We start from the raw sequence: 23,585 nt of genomic DNA on the forward strand, positions 1-23,585 counted from the left end.
GAGCGGACGATGCATTGACTGATCATATAACTAATGATCGGACGAAGTGAGGTTGATGTTTGGACTTCTCAAAGATGAAAATGAAGACAAGCGGCTCGTTAGCTCTGTCCGAGGGGAAGGTTTTAGAAGTTGGATGGTGTCTGTTGAACCCGAGTTAACGGTTAATAATCGAATACTTTGGAGCGAATTTCAAAGAGCACTTCCGCTTCCATAGTTCAGACAACACAAAGTCGGCAGGTTTCACCCCGTAGACGGCAGTCAATCCCGTAATCTCGGACGCTTCCCGACTTTCACACAAACGACTCGCCTGTCAGAAACCTATTTTAAACTTGTTCGTGACGTGGACCGATCGGAGCGCGGTGAACTCAAACCGTCAGCTGGTGTTCCCCCCCCCCCTCTCTCACGCTCTTGCTTTAGTTTGTTTACGTTCTTTGTTTCCCTGGCTCCTCCTTCCTGATGACGTCACAGGCCAGACTGACTCGACCTTCACCACACGTTTGGCGGAGCGCGGTCAGCGGCAGCTGCACCCGAACGCCTCGCGGGGGAGGCCTCGTCTACCAGCCGGGGGGGTAGATGGACTACAGCTCTACACAGTGTGAGGACACGGACGGCTAATGGGGGGCGGTGGGGGGACGACGCTGAAGACACAGCGGGGGTGGTGGGGTTGGAGGGTGAGGGGGTGTTTGGAGGAGGGGGGAGGGTGGGGGGGGGGTCGTGGACAACTCACCCCGTCTCTCTGCTTTTTAAAATGTTTTAGCCACGTCTCCTTCGGCGCGGGAGTCGGAGCGGACACAGACAGACAGGCAGACGGTTCATACAGACAGACAGACGAGACAGACAGGACGTGGACAGGACATTTCTTGGACTGTGCTGCGTGCGAGGACGGACTCACCCGGGACTCGCCCTCCCCCCTCCACTCCACCCGGTTGGGGAAGAGGTAGAAGTAGCGGCGCTGCCACTGAGTGAGGAACGGGTTCCCCAGCTTCAGCATGTAGCCGTGCATGATGCAGTCCTTGCCCAGGGCGTAGTCTGCAGACAGACAGACAGACACACACACACACACACACACACACACACACACACACACAGAAAGAGAGAGAGAGAGAGACAGTTAGATCCATCCCCGCGGCATCTCCTCCCCTTCCCCTCCCTCCCTCCTGCTCCCCTCCCCCTCTCCCCCCCCCCCCCCCCCCCCCACTCCCTTCCTTACCCTCCTCGTGGCCCAGCTGCTTGTTCTTGGCCCGTTTGCGAGCCTCGTTCTTGTCCGTGTCCGAGTTGACGGCCTCGTAGACCGTCTCGGCCACCTCCTGCTGCCAGCGCTCCGATATGACCAGCGGGAAGTTCTTGTAGAGCTCCTGGTCGCTGTCCAGCAGCTGGAGGACGGACAGGCGGACGGACGGACGGACAGGAAGAGAGAGCAGGATGTTTAGCGGCGACACTTCAACCCGGAGCTCTTGTTCTTGATGAGCTGCCGGCTGCGGCCTCGACACAAGTTTACACTCTCGCGAAGGAGATCTGAACCCGAGTCGGTTTGAAACCGTTAAAAAAAACAAAAAACCGCGGGTCTTTCGCCGACGACAAAGCTGAAGGTCCGTGAAATAAAATGAGAAGGAAAAACGGGCGGACCGGACTAAGAAACGTTTTTTAATAAACGCACCGAAACCGAGTGTGTTTTCTTTCCTGTTGCCGTGGCAGCGAAAGGCTCCCTCTCCCATATTTATATACAGTTAAGCCCAGAAATCATTCACTCTCATGTCAAATTTTCAATGCAGAGTGAATTGGACTTCATTTCTGGCTGGAAAATGGCAGAACCGAGTGGAAGCTGAGACATCTGTGCTTGAGATACAAAACATGAACTTTTTTTATTTTTTTTTTTACATTTCTACGAAAAATACCATCATGTATAGTTGATGAGAACGCAGAGAATTTTTGACATAATAGTAAAAAGTGTATATACATAAAAAAAAAAAAAAAAGACCATGGAAATAGCTTTTAGGATTTATTATTAACATCTCACAAAATGTCTTCCTATGTTTTGTCACTTGTTTAAGTCACTTACAGACGATGGAAGCTGCCGGTCAAATAAACAATTCACTAGATGTGAAGATTTGACGGGTATGAATCATTTTGGGGCTTAACTGTAGATCTATAATCATTTTTTATTTATAATAAAATATTATATTTCAATTTAAAAGTGCCATAAACGATTCCCTGATATTACATGTTTACATTCCCAGTCCCCTGCCTGGAAAAGAGTTTTTAATATTCCCTGATATTTTCTGACCCGTGGGAACTAAACTATACAAAAAAAAAAATAGGAGACAGGATTTAAAATCTGACAGTTTATTATCTCCACTCGGCTGAACCTCTGCAGTCCGACTCAACGGTTCGAACATTCCGGTTTGTTTGGAGAAGTTCATTTAAGTTTATGGTCCTTCTGCAGTTTGTGGAGATGGAGTTTCTAATAAATAAACATTAAACCGAGCACGAACGCATGTTTGTTTTCTCCCTCTCAGACGGCAGCAGTTATTCTGTGTGTTGGCTGAATCGCTGCCGGGGGAAGTGGAGCTCCGGCGGTCGTTTCGATTATCGCTCTGGTGTTAATGACCAGCGCCGTCTGGGGAAATGTAAACAAAGGCTCGCCGCCTTTTTACTTCTCCGCAGCGAAAGCGCCGGAGGATGAATAAATCGCAGCTGCAGCTGCATTAACGTTAATGAAGGAGGAGTGCGCAGCTCTCGGAGAAGCCGCAAGTAAACAAGCTGGAAGTGTTTCAACCGCACGGGTCCAAAATGGAGCTTAAAGGACACGGCCTCCGGTCAGGTGGACGGTGGGGACGGACGGACTACCTGGAGGTTCAAGGGGCGGAGCTTGAAGCGCTGATTGATTTTATTTTTTTAGGAGGCCCATTAAACACCTGACGTCTTTGACAACATGCAAACTGGTTGTTCTGGTGGATAAAACGAAAGATTTTACCAACGACCAGAAGTCCAGACCTTCAATTTTCTTCGCTGAATCGGCGCGTGATAAATGCAACGTGCGAGAGTTGTGCTGTTGTTTTTTTTTTTACCTTGATGCCCTTCGTGTCCTCTTCATCAAAAGAGCCGATGTCGAAAGCATCTGCAGCGTTCACCTCTCCCCTGGGAGGGATTAAAGGAGGGGAGTACTGGGGGGAGGGACGGGGGAGGACAGAGAAGGGGTTGGTGATCAGAGAGGAAGCAGAGAAACAAGTAGAAACAAGGAGGAAGGAAGCAGGCGACAGTCCCGGAGGCTGTGCTTCCCCTTAAGTGATGGGGGGGTAACCATGGCAACAGTAACCGCAGCGGACTAATAACTAATGCGGCTGCGTCCAGCACCAGGAACTACGAAGACTTTATGTCTGAAATATATATTTCAAACAAAAACGACCGTTACAGATTTCTACAGAGATTCTTCGGATTCACACGAATCCGGACACGGTGCCGTCAAAAAACCGCGAGTTTAATGACGACCGATCGATGTTTGATTTCCTGAGGATTTAACACGCGGCTCCCGACGTAAGAGCACGGAGGACGGGGGGCCATGTTTGTCGTTCTGAACAGCCGAAGAAGAGCCGCAGGCGAAAATACCGGATTTCAAATGTTGGTTTGAAAAATATGCCGAAGGATGCAAATGGATCGAATTAAAAACAAATGAGCAAATAAAAGAATTAAGTGGTGGGGTAACGTCTGGAGGGCTGAGGTCACAATTTTGACGTAAAAAGCTTTCACTGCTTTGCCAAACAAAGCTAATGCACCAATTAAGAATAAAATGCACTTTAACGGGTTTCTACATGAGCTCGGGTTTCAGGAGTGAGCTGATTTGTTTTGCTTTTTCAGACCACGAAGACAACTTCCTGTGAGCTCCGGCGGCAACGGGACGCATCCAAGGACGTTCAGTTTGAAAATACCGGAAAAATATCTGAAGTGTGGAAAACAAAATGAAAACGTCGGGACTTGTTTCGATCGGCATCGTGTTAAAAACAAGCTGATGACTTTAACTCCAGCAATGGGGGGGGGGGGGCGTTCACAAACACTCTGGCAGTGAACCAGACCTCATTGTTAAAAAAAAGTAAATAGAAAAAAAAATTAAAAAGCCGTAAAACTAAAGAGCAACATTTGGGACGATCTGTCCGCTGCCTTATTAAGATGCAGCAGTCGTTTAATATCAAACTACACACAGAAAATGTTATTTTCTCCTTTAAATGTGAGGTTTTATGATATAGAGATGCTGTTTGTATGTAAACACTGGACTGGCCCTTTAAATATTAATACCCACACACAGATAATACACGTGTTGGATGTTTTACACAAATGATTTGGATCAATGAGTCTTAAAAAGAACATTAACATCTGTAGAAATACTGACAGTGGGAAAAAAAACAAAAAACAATGGTCTTCCCCTTTAAATTTAAAAACACGCCCTAATAACACATGTTGTGTTGGCTGGTTTACACACGTGTATATTTAAATATCTAAATATTTAGATCAATCAATCAGTCTTGACATCAACATCAGCAGAAATACTGACAAGAATCATAAACTGAACCAATAAATTGTTTAGTTAAAAAAACTGGTCTGTGCCTTTAAATCTGAAAAATCACACCCTGATAACACATATTGCGTTTTGCCGCCTTTTAAAAAATGACAAACTGAATAAAATTCTTGAAATCAAACAGCCTTAAAAGACACCAATCTGTGAACAGGCTTTTTGTCATTCGAATAGACGCATTTATTAGGTTTTAAATTTTGTAATGTGCACATGATTTGTTGACAAAATACCCGTTTCATTTGAGCCCCCAAAAAACAAAACATTAAAGTTTTAATGAGAAAAGAACCAGAAGCCTCCATGAACAGTCGCTGATGCATCGTGAACTCGGACTGTGTGACTGTTAGACGTGAAATAAAGGAGACGGTTCTCCTCTGCAGTCGCAACAGAGGAACAAACTGTGGTTCTATCCGGGAGAACAAAGGCGCGACGGGGAGACATGTGACTGATGGAGGACAAAGAGCTCACCTTCTGCAGGTACACCTGCTGCCAGTCGATGCCTTTGAAGAACTGATGCTCCTTCACCTCCGGGGCTCTAAAAAAGGGGAGAGGGTGGGGGGGGGGGGAGGGGGGGCAGAGAAGGACGGAGAGGGATAGCAAGGTATAGAGAGAGACAGAGGGGGGACAGAGACATAGAGACGGGGAGGGAGACATGGAGGGAGGGACAGAAGGATACAGAGACAGAGATGGACAGAGAGAAAGAGGGCGGGGCGAGTGGGTGGAGGGGGCACGGAGGGAGAGGGGTTGAGGAGGACATCAGAGACAGAGACAGGAGAAAGGGGGGGGGGGCAGAGACAGACAGAGAGGGGGAGGGGTTGTCACTCGGGTGTCATTCCTCCCTCCTCCACCAGGTGTCAGTGTTCTCCACATTCAGCAAAGCTGCGGTCAGACGGACCGAGATCATCCGACCGACGGAAGAACAGGTGAACTCTGCGTCTATCGGATCACCCGACCGACTCCGGCCTCACCGAGACACAAACTGCACCACCCAGCAGCCCAGGTTGGTGTGGGTGTGTGTGTGTGTGTGTGTGTGTGTGTGTGCGCGTGTGAGTGCGTGCGCGCCGTACCCCCGGCCCTGGCAGCCCAGCCTCTTGGAGACGTCTCTCTGCAGCAGCCCCTCCAGCAGGTCTTTGAGCTCGGCGGTGAACGAGTCGGGCAGCTCCACGTTCTGACAGGAAACCGGGAGGGAGAGGAGGAAGAGGAGTTACAACATCGCAGGCAGCAAATACTTCAGTACAGACTAGGTCCGACAACGAGCTGGTATTGCAAGCGGAAGGGCCTCATTTTACAGACGAGGAAGCGACTTCCACTTTTATAAACGGCCTGAGTGAAGTTGCATTGAGCCGAGACCAAAAAAAAAAAATAAAAAAAAATAAAAAAAAAACAGCAGCCGAGAAAATACAAGAACAAACTTCCAGCTGTTTCTAGCAGCTGTCTCCCCCCTCCCTCCCCTCGCGCTCCTCCCTACGGCTCTCACGGGGACCGCGGCCCTCGGCTTGAAAACCCTCCGCCCTGTACTCTTTTTATTTTTTTATTATTTATTTTTGTCACGCCGACTGTCTTCGCTCAGAGGCTGCGCGCTGAACACGTCAGGGAGCAGAAGTGCCATCTTCTGGGATCCGCTCCATCCGTCTCTTCCCGTCCGGCTCTCTGCTTCCATCGTGTTTATGTAACCGAAACCATTCATCAGCTTTAATAAACACTAAAGACATATAGGGAAGTATTTTTAGCCTGTTTGGGCGCCGAATCGCAGCCTCACCTCCTCCCCCACCACGCACGCACACACACACACACACGCACACACCACCCCCTCTCACACACACACACACACACACACACAGATGAGGATTATGTGGATAAACCAGATTAAGTGGCTGGATTAAGACCCTAATCTGGATTTATTGTGATATGAAAGATCATACTTTCCCTGTTCAGAGGTCCTGCTCGGCCAAACAAGGCCTGAGTGTGTGTGAGTGTGTGGGAGGGAGGGAGCAGTTTTCCCTCTCGATTGCTTCATGTCCTGACAAACATAGAGATTTGGACGGTCGCCACGGTGATGGACGACGACGGCTGCTGCTGCTGGCGAGCGGCGAGATGAGGAGCGAAGCCGCGCCAAAGATTCACTTTTCACGTTTGTCGGCGCGAAAACGCGGTCGCCGCTCGACGCCGGGGGGAAGGATGGGGGTTGCCGTGGGCGGGGGGGGAGCAGATGGGGGTTGCCGTGGGCGGGGGGGGAGCTCAATGGACTCAATTCATCCCGAGTGTCAGCTGAATCTGACCCCTGACATCGAACGGCCGAGCAGCATATTCCTCCGACGACACGCTGTACACGGTGTTTTAACAGTAATGACGAGAGCTCATGTTTACCTCCAGGTGCTGTTTTGCGTTAATTGTTTGAACTCGGAATCTGCTGTGTTTTAACCGCAGGCTTTATATAAAAGTGGGCGGAGCTTCCAGCAGAGGGACAGCTGCTAAAAACAGCTGGAATTTTGCTCTTGTAGTTTTGGCTGCTGGGTTCGTCCCAACAAAACTTCTGTAAAAGACCCCTCCCTCCTCTTCCTCCCCAAAAAAATAAAAAACACAGACTGTTCGTAAAAGTAGTTTCTGGGTTTGAAAAGTGAAGCATTAAAGTGTAATACCACTGAGGGCCACTAGGGGCTGGCTTCACAAAAACCTCCGGCTCCAATAGTCTCCCATTCAAAGTCAGGAAATGTTTATTAGGCTTTAAAAAGCGGTATATTTGCGGAGAGTGTCCGTTTGATTGACAGGCCTGTGGTGCAGTCAGGTTTCTCCTACAGGCGGGCGGGGCATGGTGTGTCAAGATCGTCCAAATATGGTCACTTCTGGCTCCAAAATACTGTCGGTCGCTGCTTGGTTTCAATTCTGCTTTTTGGTCGACATATGTTGTCTTTAAATGTGCCGCACCTTATTAAATAAAACTGATTTGACATGATTAATGTCGTCTGGTTAAGGCCTGACATCGAACACCGGCCCTCTCTCTCGTTTGGACTGAAATGGGTCCAGAGCACCAAACCAACATCGGGGTTACTATCGGTAACCGCTGTTCTCTGGAAACGGCTGTTAATTCAGTCAAAACCCAGAAAAATATTCTGTTTATTACGACCAAGAAAATAATTAAATAAATCGGATCCGTAGAGACGGATCATTAATCAATGACTCTTTTTTAATTACGAGGTAGTTATTTCGGTCCCAGCTGAAATGTGCTCTTCGCTGCTTCCTTTAGGTTCACTAGAATTCCCTGGAATGCACTAAAAACTGATTATCCATAAATCTGCTAATCATTTTTTTTTTTTAATCAATTCACTGTTTTGTCCAAAATATGTTGCTGTAATTTAACCGCAGAAGGTTTCGACAAACAAAATATTTTGTTTGATATCAGCGAGGACAGAACGACAACGAAAAACATCAAATCCTCAATGAATGCAAAAACATCTAAAAAATAAAAACACAAATGAGGCTGCGGTTTCGTTTATCAAAACTCGTCCCAGTGTTAGATTATTCGTAATATTTTTCCTCCCGGTCAGTCAGCTCCATCTACTTCCCGTACGCTCTGACTTCACTGCAGCGATGCTGCCGTTCACCGGCTGTTACCGTGGCGACTAAAACGTTTCTCAAAGACAAACGAAGGCCGAAACTACAAAACAATAAATAAAAAAAAAATTAAAAAATTAAAAATGAGAACAGAACCTCCTTTAAAATCACCCGGTTAAGAAAAAAAAAAAAAAAGCTACAACCCTCCATCTGCTCCAAACTGAAACGACACACACACGCAGATATGCATTGATGCTCTCGCGGCTTCGTCTTAACTGACTTGCCTGATGTGTGTGTGTGTGTTTGTTCACACACACACACACACACACACACACACACACACACACACACACACACACACACACACACACACACACACACTGCAGTATGCAAAGGGGCGGCAACATTTGTGTGCGTTTGGTATCACCCGTCAGGTAAACACACGCCTAACCCGTGCGTTCGGAGCCGAGCAAAGACTCGCGTGTGCGCTGTAACGGCGTGTTGACACGCGTGTCTTACCATGGTGAGCGTCATGCGGTCGATCTCGTGTTTGTCTTTGGTCTTGTGCTGTCTGAAGGGACTGTGCCTGAAACGGGGGGGAGAGAGAGAGAGAGAGAGAGAGAGATGACGATAATGATAATGGACACTGGTGGAGAGGAAGAGGAAGAAAAAGAAGAAGAAGAAGAAAACGACACTCATCCATCTTGTTTAAAAAGTGAAGTGGAGATATCGTGACTTCGAAATCAAGAGATGCTCATTTGAAATGACCCAGATCTTCCTCGGTCTAATTAGCCACCTGCAGCTCGAGCTTGAGGATGATGATGATGAGAGTGTTCGCATCCACTGCTGGAGGAGAACGCAGGAAACTGGGGGCCTTTTTAGAAAACTATTTTAATGCTCACCGCTCCGATGGTTTGGACAAGTTTCAGTACTGAGGCTAACGTTAGCTGCAGCTACGCAGGAGCGGATCTCACCGTTAGCGTCTACCGAGAGCACGCGAGGCGTTTAGGGGACATCTGTAAACTGTAGCTACAAACAATAACCTGCGTCACACTCTCCCCCTCTAATCTGCACGAATAGTACGCATTCGGACCATAAAGTCATTTTCTGTTTTGGTTAAAACAAATTTTGTAAAGCTGTGGCGTCTAAGTAATAGCTTCTGAGTGAGGTGTTTATGGAACGTCGGTAAATTGTTGTGTCTTGAACTAGAATGAGAGGCATTTAGAGTAAATCTGTAAACTATAGCTACAAAAAAAACAAGTGTCACTGTCTCCCCCCTCTAAACTGCATGAAAACTACAGATTGTTACCGTAAAGCAATTTTTCTTTATATCTATGTCTATAGATATAGATATAGATATAGAGCGGGGAGGGGGCTGATCGATAAATCACAGTCTGAACTTTAAAGGGTGTGACCGGAGAAATGAAGCCGACTGGGGAGCCGTTTTGGACCGCTGGATTCATTCTGCTGGAGGGACGTGATTGGTCGTCTGGGTAACGGTTCAATTTCCAGGAAGAAAAACTGAGTGAAAGTTGCGCCATCGATCCGGTTCATTATATCGAGTTACACAAGAAGACGCTCAGAAGATTGGATCGCTTGCGCTCGGAGCAGATCTGAAAAGGGAACGTGAATCCGCTTCGTGTCTATTAAAGGTCCATATTTCACACTTTACCGGGTGTTTTATTTTCTTCTTATTTAGAAGAAGATAGTTTTGTAGTTTTAAGACGTAAAAACATCTTGAGTGTTGTTTTACATCTCCACTTTGAAGCTTCTCTCTGCAACAACAGGCTGTTTTGTGTCCGTGTGTTTAATTCTCATCGATATCGACGACGCTCTCGTCCGATTGGCTGACTCTTTTCTGACCGACACGCCTCTCGGCCAATCGCAGGTTTTCATTGGAACTTTGCTAGCTCAACGTCACGTCACGATGATCCCCTTTGACGTTTCTTCCCCCATTAAAAGGTCGGACAGCGCGACTTTGTGACATCACAGACTTTCAGGAAGCCCAAACAGCAGAGTTGCTAAATACGGACCGAGTGCATTTTTTCTGCGGACACTTTTACAGTATTTATAGCGCCTAGTGGTTAGCGTTGCATAAAAACTGAAAACGGGAAGAAACAGCGATTCCGTCTAAAGTTAAGAAAGACTGATGAACACGTTCTATCTGGACCGGTGAACTGATCTATGAACATAAATTAAAAACAACCTGAGAGCTTTGAAGTTTCTGCTTCCAGTCTTTATGCTAAGCTAGGCTAACTCCATCCAGACTCCAGTGTTAGTTTATCTGTACTTCCTTTAAACATCACATAATTTAAGACAAATCTTACGACGTTTAAATCGGAGGTGTCGCTGCATCTCGACAGTATAATATATTTTATAGTGAGAGAGGAAACCGTCTGATGGAGATTAGAAAAAAAAAAAAAAAAAAAAAAATGTTGTGATCCTGTTAACAGAATTGATGAGACTGAAATGTTTGTTTGTATGAAAACAAGTGTCTCGCAGCAGATGGAGAATTCGAGTGTTGAAATGTGCAGCGGACCTTTTCACCAAAGGCCCGACACACTCCTCCTCTATAAAGTGTTCAAACACACCGATGCAGACATCAAATGAAGGACACGTCACACACACTTGTCTCTCTCTCTGCCTGCCTGGCGTCCGGGCACACACACACACACACACACACACACACACACACACACACACACACCTCGCTCTCTTTTTTTTACCTGATTTCTGACCTACTGGGCCCAGACCTCTGGCATTTACACACTCCAGATCAAACATACGCGCGCGCGCGCACGCACACACACACACACACACACACACACACACACACACACACACACACACACACACACGCGCGCGAGACAGATCAAACACACCGCAGAGATGACGCAGAGGAGGGGCAGCGGGCCGATTCAAGAGCAGCGAGAGAGGTTTTGAAAGCCGACAGGAAGTGGAGGACGCAACGGGAGCAAAGAGAGGAAAGATGAGAGGAAGGCGAGAAGAGAAGAGACGAGACGAGACGGAGCCACTCACCCTCGGAGGAGCTTGAAGAGCATGCAGCCTAAGGAGAACCAGTCGGCGCTGCTGTCGTACGCCGTGCCCTTCTGGAGGACCTCCGGAGCCATGTAGCCATGGGTACCACTGTGTGACACACACACACACGCACACACACACACACACACACACACACACACACACACAGGGTCAGGTCAAACACACTTCGGAGGAGGAGGAGGAGGTTTAAAATACATCTCTTCTTGGAATTAAGCTGTTCAGCGACAGGCTGCAGGAAAACCCATGTGATCACCGGCGGACTTTTGTTTTCCTCTCGGTTACTTATTTATATCCCATTTATTAACACGTGCGGGAGGTGAAACTGCCGATTTTAACGAGAGGAAATGAAAATGACACGATTGAACTTCTGGTTCTTTCAAAATCGTTTATTTGCAGCTCATTAGGTTTCGCTTTTGTAGTTTTGCAAAGAAAGTAAAGAAAGATGATTTTTTTTTTTTTTTTAAGTTGCAGCTAAATTAATAAACACGAACGAAGCTGAAAAATATTCAAAAAACGGAATATTTTTCACTGAAGTGTGCAATTTTTTATTTTTAAAAAAAATAAAAAAGTCCTATAAACATTAGTGATTGAAAAATAATCTAACAAATAAATAAAAAGCGCAGATTTTTTTTTTTGGTTGTTGTCTAAAGTCGCAGCCGCGAGATTAACGAGCTCCAAATATCGATCTGACGGGAGGACGAGTCGCGGCGGGACGGTCTCCCCGGAGGAGAGGCTCCGCTGTCGCACCGCAGACGTTACAGAGCGAGGAGTCCTCTCGTTAATAAACTATCTTCGAGAGAGAGCGCCGCTCGGGCGACCTGCAAGAAAAGCTGAAAAGCTCGCGTTAATACCGCGGGGGGGGGCGCCGTTCGTACGGGCCGCCCCCTCGAGTCGCGTCCTGGCGGGACGGGGGTGAGTCGACGAACGATGAAGACCTCCTCTGGTCGACGTTTTATTTCTAACATTTATTTATGTTACAGCAGCATGTCCAGGGCAAAAATATCGAATATAATAATAATAATAATAAAAAAATAAAAACAGACGGGAGAACTTACACGCTGGCGTGGGGCTTCTTCTTGGAGAAGTCGCAGGCCAGGCCGAGGTCGGAGATACGGACATGACCGTGTTCATCCAGCAGGATGTTCGCCGGCTGCGGGACGACACACACACACACACACACAAACACACAGTGATGAAGAGGGTGATCAGGATGATGAAGAGGAGATCAGAACAACTGCCTGATTCACGACTCGGCGTGACGTTTCTCTGAACTTTCCGCGTTTCCTTCCGACTACCTCGAGCGTCGAGTGTTTACCAAACACTAAAAAAAAACTGCTTCGCTGACTTCCAGCAAAACAATATATCCGTTATTATGGCAGGCAGTCCAAACAGGGACGGCGGGGAGGAAACACAGAGGACGGTTAGAGAACGGGGCCGAAATCTGGAGACGGCTCGGGCGACGTCTCCGAACATCAAACCAACAAAGGCGGCCGCTGCTCCAGAGGGGGATTTTTTTTATTTTTTTTTTATAAACGGAAACAGATTGAAGCTCAAAGTCTGGTGGGAATCTATATTTTTATTGACGAAACCCATGAATAGTTCTTCCTCACGGATACGAGGTTTCAGTTTTCAAACAGGGGGCAACTGTTTGGGACTATTTTACGAGGCGGATTAAGCCTCGTTTAAAGAGTTCCAGCTGCAACTTCTCAATATATATTTTTTTTTTAATCAAAAGTAGGTGAAAAAAATAATAAAAAAAATTCCGCTCGTAGTGATGAACCCCACAGAGAGAGATTGGAGTCCAGCGTGTTCCTTGAACGCAGCGCACAGCAGTGGCCTCCGTGAGTAACCTGCATAATCTCTCCCTGAATGACTAAAACACAGCCGGCCGCAGCGCAAAAGTAGGAAATGTCGACAATTAACACACAAAAAACCAAATAGATCAAAAGAAGCCGTTTAACGACGAAGCTTTGTTTTAACAGTGTTTGCCATTTTTTAAATAAGTATTCTCAGTGCAGAATTACATGAAAAACAGTTTTTTTTTTTCAAATATGCGCCACCGCCCTTAGCCCCTGCAGAGACCTAGAGGAAACCCCGTCTCTACCTTGAGGTCTCTGTAGACCACGAAGCGGTTGTGCATGTGCTCCAGACCCAGGATGATCTCCGCCGCGTAGAAGCGCATCTCCTTCTCGCTGAACACGCCGTGCTGGGACAGGTGGTAGTGCAGGTCGCCGCCTGGACGAGCGCACGCACACGCATGCACGCACGCGCGCACACACACACACACACACACACACACACACACACACACACACACACACACACACACACACGCACACACAACATAGAGGGCGTTAGAATGAGCTCGTCCCGGGTAGATCCCTTCGTGTCCGAGAGAAGTGTAATGTGTAGTGTGTGTAATGTGTGTGTGTGTGTGTGTGTGTTTGCGCGTGTGCGTCCTACCGTTCATGAGGTCCAGGATGAAGCAGAGCTTGTCGGGGGTGTGGAAGGCATACGTCATGCACACGATGAACGGGCAGTCCTGCGGAGACACAACGAGTTCTTCGTCGTTATTGATTATCATCTTCAAGCTGGTCCTTTTTTGTTTCTTTTCTTGTATCTAGAATACATTTTAAAAAGTCCTTGTGCAGTAAAACATCTACAGATCTGATTGTACCCGACTATATTTAGTGTAAACAGAATTTCTACTGCTCCAGCTGCTTTGAACTTCAGCACTTTAATATTCAGTTTGATAGTTTTAGTCCTGCGGTTTCCCAAACTAGAGGTCTGGCCCCTCCAAGGGTCACCAGAGCAATCTGAGTGGTCGTTACATGATTACTGGGAGAATAAAGTAAGACAGAAAAAAAAATCAACCAACTGTAGCAACAGGAAGTTTTAATGATGTTAATTATGAATGAAACAGTCAATCATTTCTTACTAGAACATATTACTAAAGTTTATCTAAAAAAAAAAAAAAAGACATATTTCTGCTCCCTTTCAAGCGCATGTATTTGACCGACGTCGTTACTTTACATGTAAACTAGTTTAAGATACGTGGACTCGTAATGTTATCAGACAGGGATTTTATGAGGTGGGATGTGTGGACTTTATTCCACTATTAAACCTCCTTCCTCTGAACACGTCACGTTTTACTTTGAAAGGTTCCGTCTTCTGCAGCTGCAGTGAAAATACTGGAGAAACAGTCCCTCCGGCAGAACGCAATAATCAACGCAAATTCAAGCAAAACTCCCCACAAGCTCCCGGGAGCTTGCAAATCTTTTTAAATGCCAGAGAACTTTCCGCAAAACATGCCACCAGCGGAAGCTGTGCTGAAAGTATTCACTACATAAAGTAAATCTTTTCAGACAGAACTCGCTTTATTAACACAAATGACTCCACCTCTTCTCTCATTACCCAAAACAAACCGGAGGAAACCAGAATGAGCGGAAAAACAGGAAGTGCCGGTTTGCAGAAAATGTGGCCTCACAATAACATTTTCAAATGAAATGCTTATCATCAAAAGGAAGTGATCCCATATTACTGGATGCTAGAATAATTCTATAGGCACGTCAAGTCGTAAGTGACTGCACTTTGTTTTTGTGCATACAATTAAACAACATCCAAAGCTCTTATTTTGAAAGGCTGATGTAGTCGTTGTTTCTACGTCACAGTCACAGGCTGCCTGTTCTGGAAAGATACGGAGCTTTTATGATTTTGTTTCGTAACTTTTAGCCACACGGTTGTCCAAGTTCAATAAATCAACAAAAGAAAAAAGAAAAAAAAAAAAGATTAGGACTGAAATATTTCTGTGACGTGCGGCATGATTATCATCACAGGAAGTGATTACATATTTATTCCTTTATCAGGAAGTGCTTCAAAAATGCATTTTTCTTTGAGCTTTTTCTAATTCCTGCAATATTACGCAAAAAAAAACCTCACTTTAAACTCCGAAATTTACATCGTGAATTTTTGCAGAAATCCGCCCCAAAATAAAAAAAATTTTGTATCTGCACCCCCCCCCCCCACAAAAAAAAAAGGTCAGCGCAATTCCTGGAGGGACTGAATAAAAGCTCGTCTGATCGGTCCAGCCGTGACGCGCCACTCACCCCCGTGCTGACTAACGACAGCATGATCCTCTCGTTGAGCGCCAGCGTCTCGCCCTGCTTCATCTTGATCCTCTTCTTGTCCAGACACTTCATGGCGTACCTGAACGTTCAGAGCACACGCGTGTCACACGCAGGCGGGTCACAGCATCGCTCCTTTTATAATCTTTTTTTTTTAAAATTATTTTTCCTTACATCTTCCCCGTGTCGGCCTTCCTGCAGCCGTACACCTCTCCGAAGCCGCCCCTGCCGATGATCCGATGAACGCTGAAGTCGTTCATGGTGAGCTGAGGGGAGGAGAGCGGCGCATCGGCGAGGACATAAGACAGAAGGAGGGACACGTCGTTTAGATCAGGGGGTCAGAATCGGGACCCACGCGATCCAAAGCCGCGCAATTTTTAAAAAAAATAAAAATCTGCAACGCTTCATGCACTGCTAAAAACAAGAAAATCAAAACAAGTGCGACAAAGTGGGCTGAAAAACACAATGACATAAAAAGGCACTTTTCTTTAACCGTGTTAAATGTTCTGTAGACTTCAAAATAAAAAGTTTGACATTTCTGTTGGATTTGTCTGGTTGTTTCAGATCCTTTTCGGGTCTTTATATTACATGCTGAACCTCCTTAAGAATAATCGTATTTTTTTGAGTTTCCCCGTTGAATCACTGATCCGGTTTCAGCTGTCTGAACAGCATCGGGTACCCTGCGGACGGGAAGTGACGACGGATAAATCGGCTACTTTTAATGTGAAAAATTTAAACAAATACAGCCTAAAGCATTCTGGGAAGTGGAGTTCCAGTGACTTTAAACGCTGGTACTCACGTGGATGTTGAGCTCCACGTTCTTCCACTGGCAGAAACGCGTGAATTTATCACTGAGGGACACACACACACGGTTTAATATGAGTTTACAGTATGAGGTAGAAGAATAGTGAAACTCCTCCTCCTCCTCCATCAACTCCTCCTCACCTCTCGATGAACTTCTGGAAGATCTTCCCTCTCAGGCTGTCGCAGATCTCCACTATGTACGGCTGCAGAAGGACACACACACACGCGCACGCACACGCACGCACGCACACACACACACACACACACACACACACACACACACACACACACACACACACGTATATAAACAGCAGCTCAGTGCTCTGCAGCGCATCACTGTCTGCTCTCCGCCATCACGGCAACGGCCCGATAAAAAAGAATAATCTCCCTGCAGACGTATGTGTGTGCGTGTGCGTGTGACTGGATCCCGAGACTCCTAAAGTCCATTTGACGACTACAAACTTTCACGTCTTTGTAAAACTGGCCTCTACGATCCGGATCAGGTCTTCAAACCTGAGGACTAAGAGGACGTGCAGGGGAACACTGGGGAACACAATGAGCGGCCATGTTGGAGTCTAAAACAGGAAGTTGTTGATTAGATTTAACGAGCTAAAAGACTGCTCCTGTCCCATGTTGCTCATTATTTCAGTTTCCTGGGAGGAAATTTCAGCTTCTTAACGCTAAAGGTTTTAATCACCGTCAGGACGAATGCGGTGGTAAAAATAAAGATGGAGTCGGCGAGGCGCACCGGACAGGGATCCGACGCGGAATAAACTCCACATGGGAACAAGAAACAACCAATCACGTCACACAAAGTTATTTCCAACCAATCACACGACTTTAGGGAATCTCTTAGGAGCAGGATCAAGTGAACGCACCACATGGGACGGTTTGGACCTGGAAGCAAGCGGCGACCAACAGTGACGTCGAGTTCGTATTCTGTCCCGACGCCATCTTGCTAGTTCGGAGCGGTTTGGAGCAGGAAGTGACCATATTTGGACGAGCTTGGGGGAGGAGCGAGCGGTGGATCTGACTCGAATCTGATCGGAGACCCGACGATACTGCGTCCCGCCCACCGATAGCTGTAACCTGACTGCGCCACAGGCCTGTCAATCAAACAGACCCCTCTCCCAAAAAGCATGTCTTTTTGAGGCTTATTTTCAGATGGACCTCCAGAAAACTAATAAGAAGGAGTGACTTTAACTAACAACACCGAGATAACTGGTGGGGAAAAAAATGTATTGACTTTATTTTTCAGATCTGGAAGCTACGAACACTTTTCTGGGAGGCTAAATGTTCGTACCACCTGAGCGTCGTCATGAACTACAGCCGTGTTTCTTGTGCGTGTGCTGGTGCACGCGTGTGGAGCCGTGTCTTACCTGGAAGAGAGTCGGGGGAACCTGCTTCTTGGCCAGGTGACTCTGAACGTGGTCCACTGCTTTCTTAGAAAATGGCTGAGAGGAGGAAGAAGAGGAGGAAGAGGAGATAAAATGAAGGCTCATTCAAAATGCAGCTTCACCCATGATTTCACTTCTGTTTTCCGTGACATCAGCTGCTTCCAAAAGCACGGCTGATATCTGTGTGTGTGTGTGTGTCTGTGTGTGCGCACGCACGTGTGCGTTTAAAAGAACTTCCTCCCTTCACTCTGCCTTTGCTTTGCATCGCAGATTGTTGTCTTGCGGGACAAATGCTGTTACTCTGTGTTTGTGTCGAATGCGGACTCTTTTAGGGAAGCCTCCAAAACACACGGACTTGAGGTTTTTTCCCATCATGCCTCCGGGCTCGACTACGTACAAAGTCTTGAAACAGAATCGAAACTCCTCCGTCGCTAAATGACGTGTAGGATTCTTTTTGGACTAAAGGGGATCTAAGAAATCACATTTCTCACATTATTTCAGTCTTTTCTTTTTTAAGAATTTTAATCAAGTACAAAAAAAATAAAAAAAATAATAGTGAGTATTAGTAGGTGATTTTATTCCCCAGCCTGTGTGTGTGTGTGTGTGTGTGTGTGTGTGTGTGTGTGTGTGTGTGTGTGTGTGCGTGCGCGCGCCATGTGCCTCAACCCAGAATGCATCGGTGCGAAGGTGCGGCACCCTCACATGTGAACAGGACAGGAGCTCCTTCATGATGTAGCCGTCATAGATCTGCCGGCTGCGGCTCAGCCTCTCCTCCTCCGAGTCCAGCTTCTCGTAGTCCTTAATCTGAAACAGGAGAGGGGGAGAGAGAGAGAGAGAGAGAGAGAGAGAGAGAGAGAGAGAGAGAGAGAGAGAGAGACGGGTCAGCTCGCCGCCACGGCAATCGTTTCCTGGGTGGGCCAAATCTCACCGAGCGGGATTACAAGGGCCTAATCTCCCGCCCATCCCATGATGCCTCCTAATCCCGCGCAAACAAAAGGGGGACACTTACTTCTTCGTAGAACTTGAGCTGCGGCACGGCCTCGTCGATCTCGTTCATGCAGAAGTCCTTGAAGAGGAGGAAGCCTGGAGAAGAGACGGGAGGGAGCGGTCAAGAGAGGCAGCGACAAGCCGGAGATGCTCTACTGATGTGACACGCAGAGACCAGAGGACACAAACACAGCAGCGACTCTCACACCGAGCTGGAAACAAAACGGCTCGCTCGTAAATTAGGGAAATAACGTAAATATACAGGTGGACCCCAACGGGGTGGGGGGGCCTACAAAGAGCGTCTTTTCAAATTAAAAGCCCTCCAGTTTCACACAGCGTCCGGCCACATACTAGTTTACACTTAGACGTGTTGTTTTTTTTACAGGAAGTCGGGGGGGGGTTTCTAATCGAAGGGGAAGCACTGGATTTGTTTACTGAAAATCTTATGTTATAATGTTTTGTTTGACACTTTTCAAAGTAGTGCACGGCGTCAGGGAACATACGTGCAACTGTAGATACAGAAGATACTCAAGACGAGTCTCTTTTGACCATCAGCGACACCTAAACTTTCTCGCCGGCTGACGTCACGTTCTTCCAAGTCGTGTTGTATTCAACAGTTCGGTGGAATGAAGGAAGCAGAGGTAGAAAACTACCGGGGATCCGGCTGTCAATGACGACTGTGATCACAATTAAAGAAGAAACTGCTTGGTACAAAAGAAAGACGCTCACAACTCTTTCTGAGGCAGATATGAGAAGCGGGGCGGGAGGAAGTGGTCATGTGAGAGAAAGAGAGAGAGAGAGAGAGAGAGAGAGAGAGACACACACACACACACACACACACACACACGGAGGTAAAAACAACTGTCGCATCACATGAAACAGCTCCATTTACTGTAGCAGCCTAAATAACCGTCTGAGGGTGTTTTGTTATTATTAGGGCCGCTAATTCTTCGCACACGCACACACACGCGCGCACACACACACACACACACACACACACACACACAAACAAATGAGGAGAAAGAAATCTGACGACGTGTCGTCAAATCTCCACTCAACGAAACATTATCTGAAGAAGAGGAGGGGTGGGGGATAAAAAAAAAAAAAACGTATCCACGCTTGCTTGCAGAAGAGGAGACCCGTTGTTGCCATGGTAATTGCCTCCGTGGCTACCGGCTATGTGTGAACAAGGGTGTGGAGAGAGAGAGAGAGAGAGAGAGAGAGAGAGAGAGGGAGAGAGAGAGATGTTACAGCAGACTGTGGCGCTCCGTGGGGGGCCATCATCGCCTTCACTGGCGATGTCTCATGTGCTCACCGGCGGTCACCACAAAGACGTCCCCGAAGGGGACGGAGACAGACAAAGAGGGCCGAGGAGCGGCATGTTGCATGACGCTCGGTGTTTGCGTATGCTCTTTGTGGCTTTAGCCGATTAGCATCGGGTATTAGCAAAAAATAGACGGCTAACAGGATCTCATTTCCTGACACGGATCACACGGTGGTCACCCTAACCTTCTCAATTGTCCTGGAAGACAACGTGATCCGAGTGTTTACCGATTAACCGTCCTGGGACATGTCTGGGACGCGTCTCTAAAGCTTTGTTCAGACTGCCAGAACAAATCAGCTTCTTGTTGTATCCAGGTGAATTTAGGACGTCTGGAGAGTGAAAACAACAACAACAACAACAAAAACCCTCATTTGGCGGTTGGAAATGCGATTCTAGTCAGAGTGGACGTTTTTGCCTCTATGGAAGACAACGAGGACAACAGTCCGTGGACGGACGCGCAAATAAACCCCCTGCCGTCACTTTGCTTCCGTGTCGGAAATGCCGCGTCGCCGGCGTAGCTACCTCGTTACCACGGCAACCTGTGCAGAAAGGAGTCTGTCCGAAAGCTCCGATCTGAGAAACAACTCTGATTCACCTGCAGTCAAAACAAAGATTATTTCCTAATGATGTACAAACAGGAAGTGGAAGTCGAGATCGATATCTTATCACTCACAATGAAATATATATTAATATACGTTTGACTGGAAGTATGATACATGTATAATGAGTAAAGCAGAAAGTCATTATATTGTATACACAATCTGAATTTACTGTTGTTGTTTACAAACTAAAGAGAAATGTTTGTTTCATTATTACTGAATATTTGAAGTTACCTTTACCCTGACATAGAAAAAAAATAACTACAACGCTTCTTCTGTTGCAGTTGTATGTTCTCAAAATCCATAACTAAATATTTTCCTGTATTTTAATGATATCATGCAGCATATCGTTTGATTTTAGACCCATCGACCACAGTCTCCTAATAGACAGACTCAGGCTGTGGTTCTGCTTCTAGCTCTCTGATTGGACAGAAGACAACCCCGCCTCCTCATCTGCAGACTGTACGGTGTACCACAAGGCTCCGTTTTGGGTCCCGGTTTGTTTGTATGCTGTATGCATTTCCATTGGGGAGTTTTAAAAGGTGTGTCTGACCACTGATGAGCAGATAATCCTTTAAGTATGATTGATCAAAGCCTATTGTGTTTTTTATGTATTTATTTCACCCACTGAGACCAACGTAAATTCATATTATCAGACATCCTCTGCTTAAAGAAATGATATCTACCAATTCTTTAATTGTTTTGACTTGCCTGGACTTTGATAATCAATCCTTTATGACACCTTTTCAAGCAAAAATGCAAGTAATGGTTCCAACTGTGAGTATTTTTTTGTCCGTCTTGTGTCATAATAAAGTGAATATCTTCAGGTTTTGGAGAGTTGGTTTAAATAAAAAAAAAAAAAAAAAAGAAGTCTGGCTCTAAGAAAACTGGTAAACCAGGAAGATAATCAGACGGTTAATCGATTGTGGTACTTTATATAAAAAAGAAAAGAAAGAAAGACTTCTTATTGAAATATACGCAGTCTTTGCTTGTGTTAAAGGTCTGATTCTGGACACGCACACACACACACAAAAAAAAAAAACAGGCCTCTGCAACAGTTTAGCTCCCCGAAATCTATCACGGAACAAACAGAAAAATGAGCCTCTGAGCTTCTATTAAGTCTCTTTTGTTTGAATTTAGTGGCGTCTGATTCAGCTGGAAGTGCGCTCGCAGCAGCAGCAGCACGAGCAGCCATTTGTTTTGGGCCTCTCGCCTGCTATCATCCGTTCTCACTTCTTCCCCTCCGCTTTATCTCCGCTTTATCTCCGCTCCAGACGCGATGCATCATTTCCCCCTCCGCTGCGGCGCTGACACCGAGCCTCGCACAAAGAAACGGCCTCACATGCGTCCACACATGGCGTGTATGTACACACGGGCCCAGCGCACAGGGCATCCTTGTTTGCAGAATGGGTGCTACTGACAACTGACAACCCTCCACCACCACCACCACCACCACCCCCCTCTTCCTCCTCCCAAAACACACACACACGCACACACACACAGCTTTTCAACAGCAAGAACTAAACGTGCGAGAGAGGTATTATGAGAGAGGGGGGAAAAAAACGACGGCCCTTACATCACCAAGACTCAAGGATTAACCTTAATCGCTGAACACTTCAACACTGCCCAGCTAATTCGACAAATGGCCTCTTCCGCAGAAGTCACACAAAGACACACACAGAGAGAGAGAGAAAGAGAGAGACACACACACACACACACACACACACACACACACACACACACACACAGAGAGAGAGAGAGAGAGAGAGAGAGAGACACACATGCACACCTCCAGCTCAAATCAGACGTGAGTTCCTCTGAGCTTTGTCTCATTAGCGAGATCACCTGAACTGTCTAAAAATACTGAGCCGGCTCCGTCTGACAGCCGACCTCTGTCTGCCGCCCACCCGCGCAAACACGGCAACAGTTGGCGGCGCCGCGTAGAGCGAGCCGAGCCGGTCATCCACGTTGCTCCGATTCACTGCTAACCGGGGTCCAAATCACAGCTGATACGCGAGTCAACTCAAAATGATTTCCATCCTGCACTTTCAGGAGGTTCACCTAAAAAAAAAAAAAAGTAGAACCACGATTTATTTTTTTATTTTAATAGAACTGAGATCACGATTCTCGCGGTTTGTTTTCAGTATTAATGTTTAGTGCACTTATTCACCCGACCGAGAAGAAAACTAATCTGAGCCCCTGTAGTCCGGCAGGGAGCGCTTTGGAGAAGCGTTGGTTTGGACCCGCGGGTTTCTGCGGGTTCATGAGATATTGTGACGACTGTTGGACAGAGCCTGGTTCCAGGAGGAGCTTTATATGAGCAGGACACAGTTTGAAAAAAAAAAAAAATGATATGAGGTCTTTGTGGCTTGTGTCCCGCCCCCTCCTTCATTGTGATTGGACGACTGGGTAAAATGTGACGAGGCACGACAAACGGTTTTATCAGCACAGTTTATCATCGCTGACGAGACCAGACAGCGTTTTTTTGTTTGTTTTGTTTTGTTTTTTTAAACTAATACTTTGTCGAATGATCACAGTTTCCGGTAGTTTTCCTTGCAGCTGCTCGCGGTCCTATGAGCCGCATGCAGTTCTCAACGGGCGGGTGCGACACCGCCGCATCGGCTTCGGACGACAGAAAGGAAAACGCTCCTATTTTAAATGCAGCAGCTTCATGAATCTGAACAGAAAAACAGTCCAGTTCAGTCTCCCGTCTTCTTTTACTAAACACAAAAGTTTTATTCTCCTTACTGCTGGTCTCTGCTGCTCTGCATCACATGGTGTAACGCTGAGCTGTTATTGGTTGAGGGAGAGAGGAGGAGCGCTTGTTTTGATGCAGCTGATGTCCCCGTATGAGACTACGGCAGAATCTTTGGCATTTAGGAAGGAGATCTTATAGCGACAAGAATCTAGATTTTAATACGATTAATCGTGCAGCCATCGAGACGCAATTGTCTAAAGAATTTTCATTTCTTTACTAAATTCTTTGTCATTTCGGGCAGCAACTAATACTTATTTTTCCATGTTCAATTCATTTATTTGCCCTAAATGAAAAAGAGAAGTATCTGAGGAAGTTGGAATGAGTAAATATTGGGAATTTGTTTTTCCCGTATTTTCCTTTGAAAAACAACAATTCAATCAATCGATTGAATATTGAATATCAAAATATTAGTCGAT

General features: G+C 46.4%; 1 protein-coding gene across 1 annotated transcript in view; it reads right to left on the reverse strand.

Moving 5' to 3' along the window:
- Positions 1-23,585, reverse strand: part of grk3 (G protein-coupled receptor kinase 3) — a 51,065-nt gene that overhangs the window by 5,065 nt on the left and 22,415 nt on the right. The window contains exons 3-19 of the mRNA XM_069166614.1: positions 18,511-18,584; positions 18,204-18,305; positions 17,484-17,558; positions 16,246-16,307; positions 16,100-16,151; positions 15,475-15,566; positions 15,283-15,382; positions 13,640-13,718; positions 13,281-13,411; positions 12,232-12,326; positions 11,156-11,263; positions 8,636-8,702; positions 5,632-5,732; positions 5,033-5,099; positions 3,069-3,164; positions 1,211-1,373; positions 893-1,029 (exon numbers count right to left, since the gene is read on the reverse strand). Of these exons, the coding sequence (XP_069022715.1) occupies positions 893-1,029; positions 1,211-1,373; positions 3,069-3,164; positions 5,033-5,099; positions 5,632-5,732; positions 8,636-8,702; positions 11,156-11,263; positions 12,232-12,326; positions 13,281-13,411; positions 13,640-13,718; positions 15,283-15,382; positions 15,475-15,566; positions 16,100-16,151; positions 16,246-16,307; positions 17,484-17,558; positions 18,204-18,305; positions 18,511-18,584 (1,601 nt within the window). The remainder of the gene's footprint in view (positions 1-892; positions 1,030-1,210; positions 1,374-3,068; positions 3,165-5,032; positions 5,100-5,631; positions 5,733-8,635; positions 8,703-11,155; positions 11,264-12,231; positions 12,327-13,280; positions 13,412-13,639; positions 13,719-15,282; positions 15,383-15,474; positions 15,567-16,099; positions 16,152-16,245; positions 16,308-17,483; positions 17,559-18,203; positions 18,306-18,510; positions 18,585-23,585) is intronic.

The sequence above is a fragment of the Embiotoca jacksoni genome, unplaced genomic scaffold (genome assembly GCF_022577435.1).
Source record: "Embiotoca jacksoni isolate LCO1_2020_lvr unplaced genomic scaffold, fEmbJac1.0.p SCAF_10, whole genome shotgun sequence".
Classification (NCBI taxonomy): Eukaryota; Metazoa; Chordata; class Actinopteri; family Embiotocidae; genus Embiotoca; species Embiotoca jacksoni.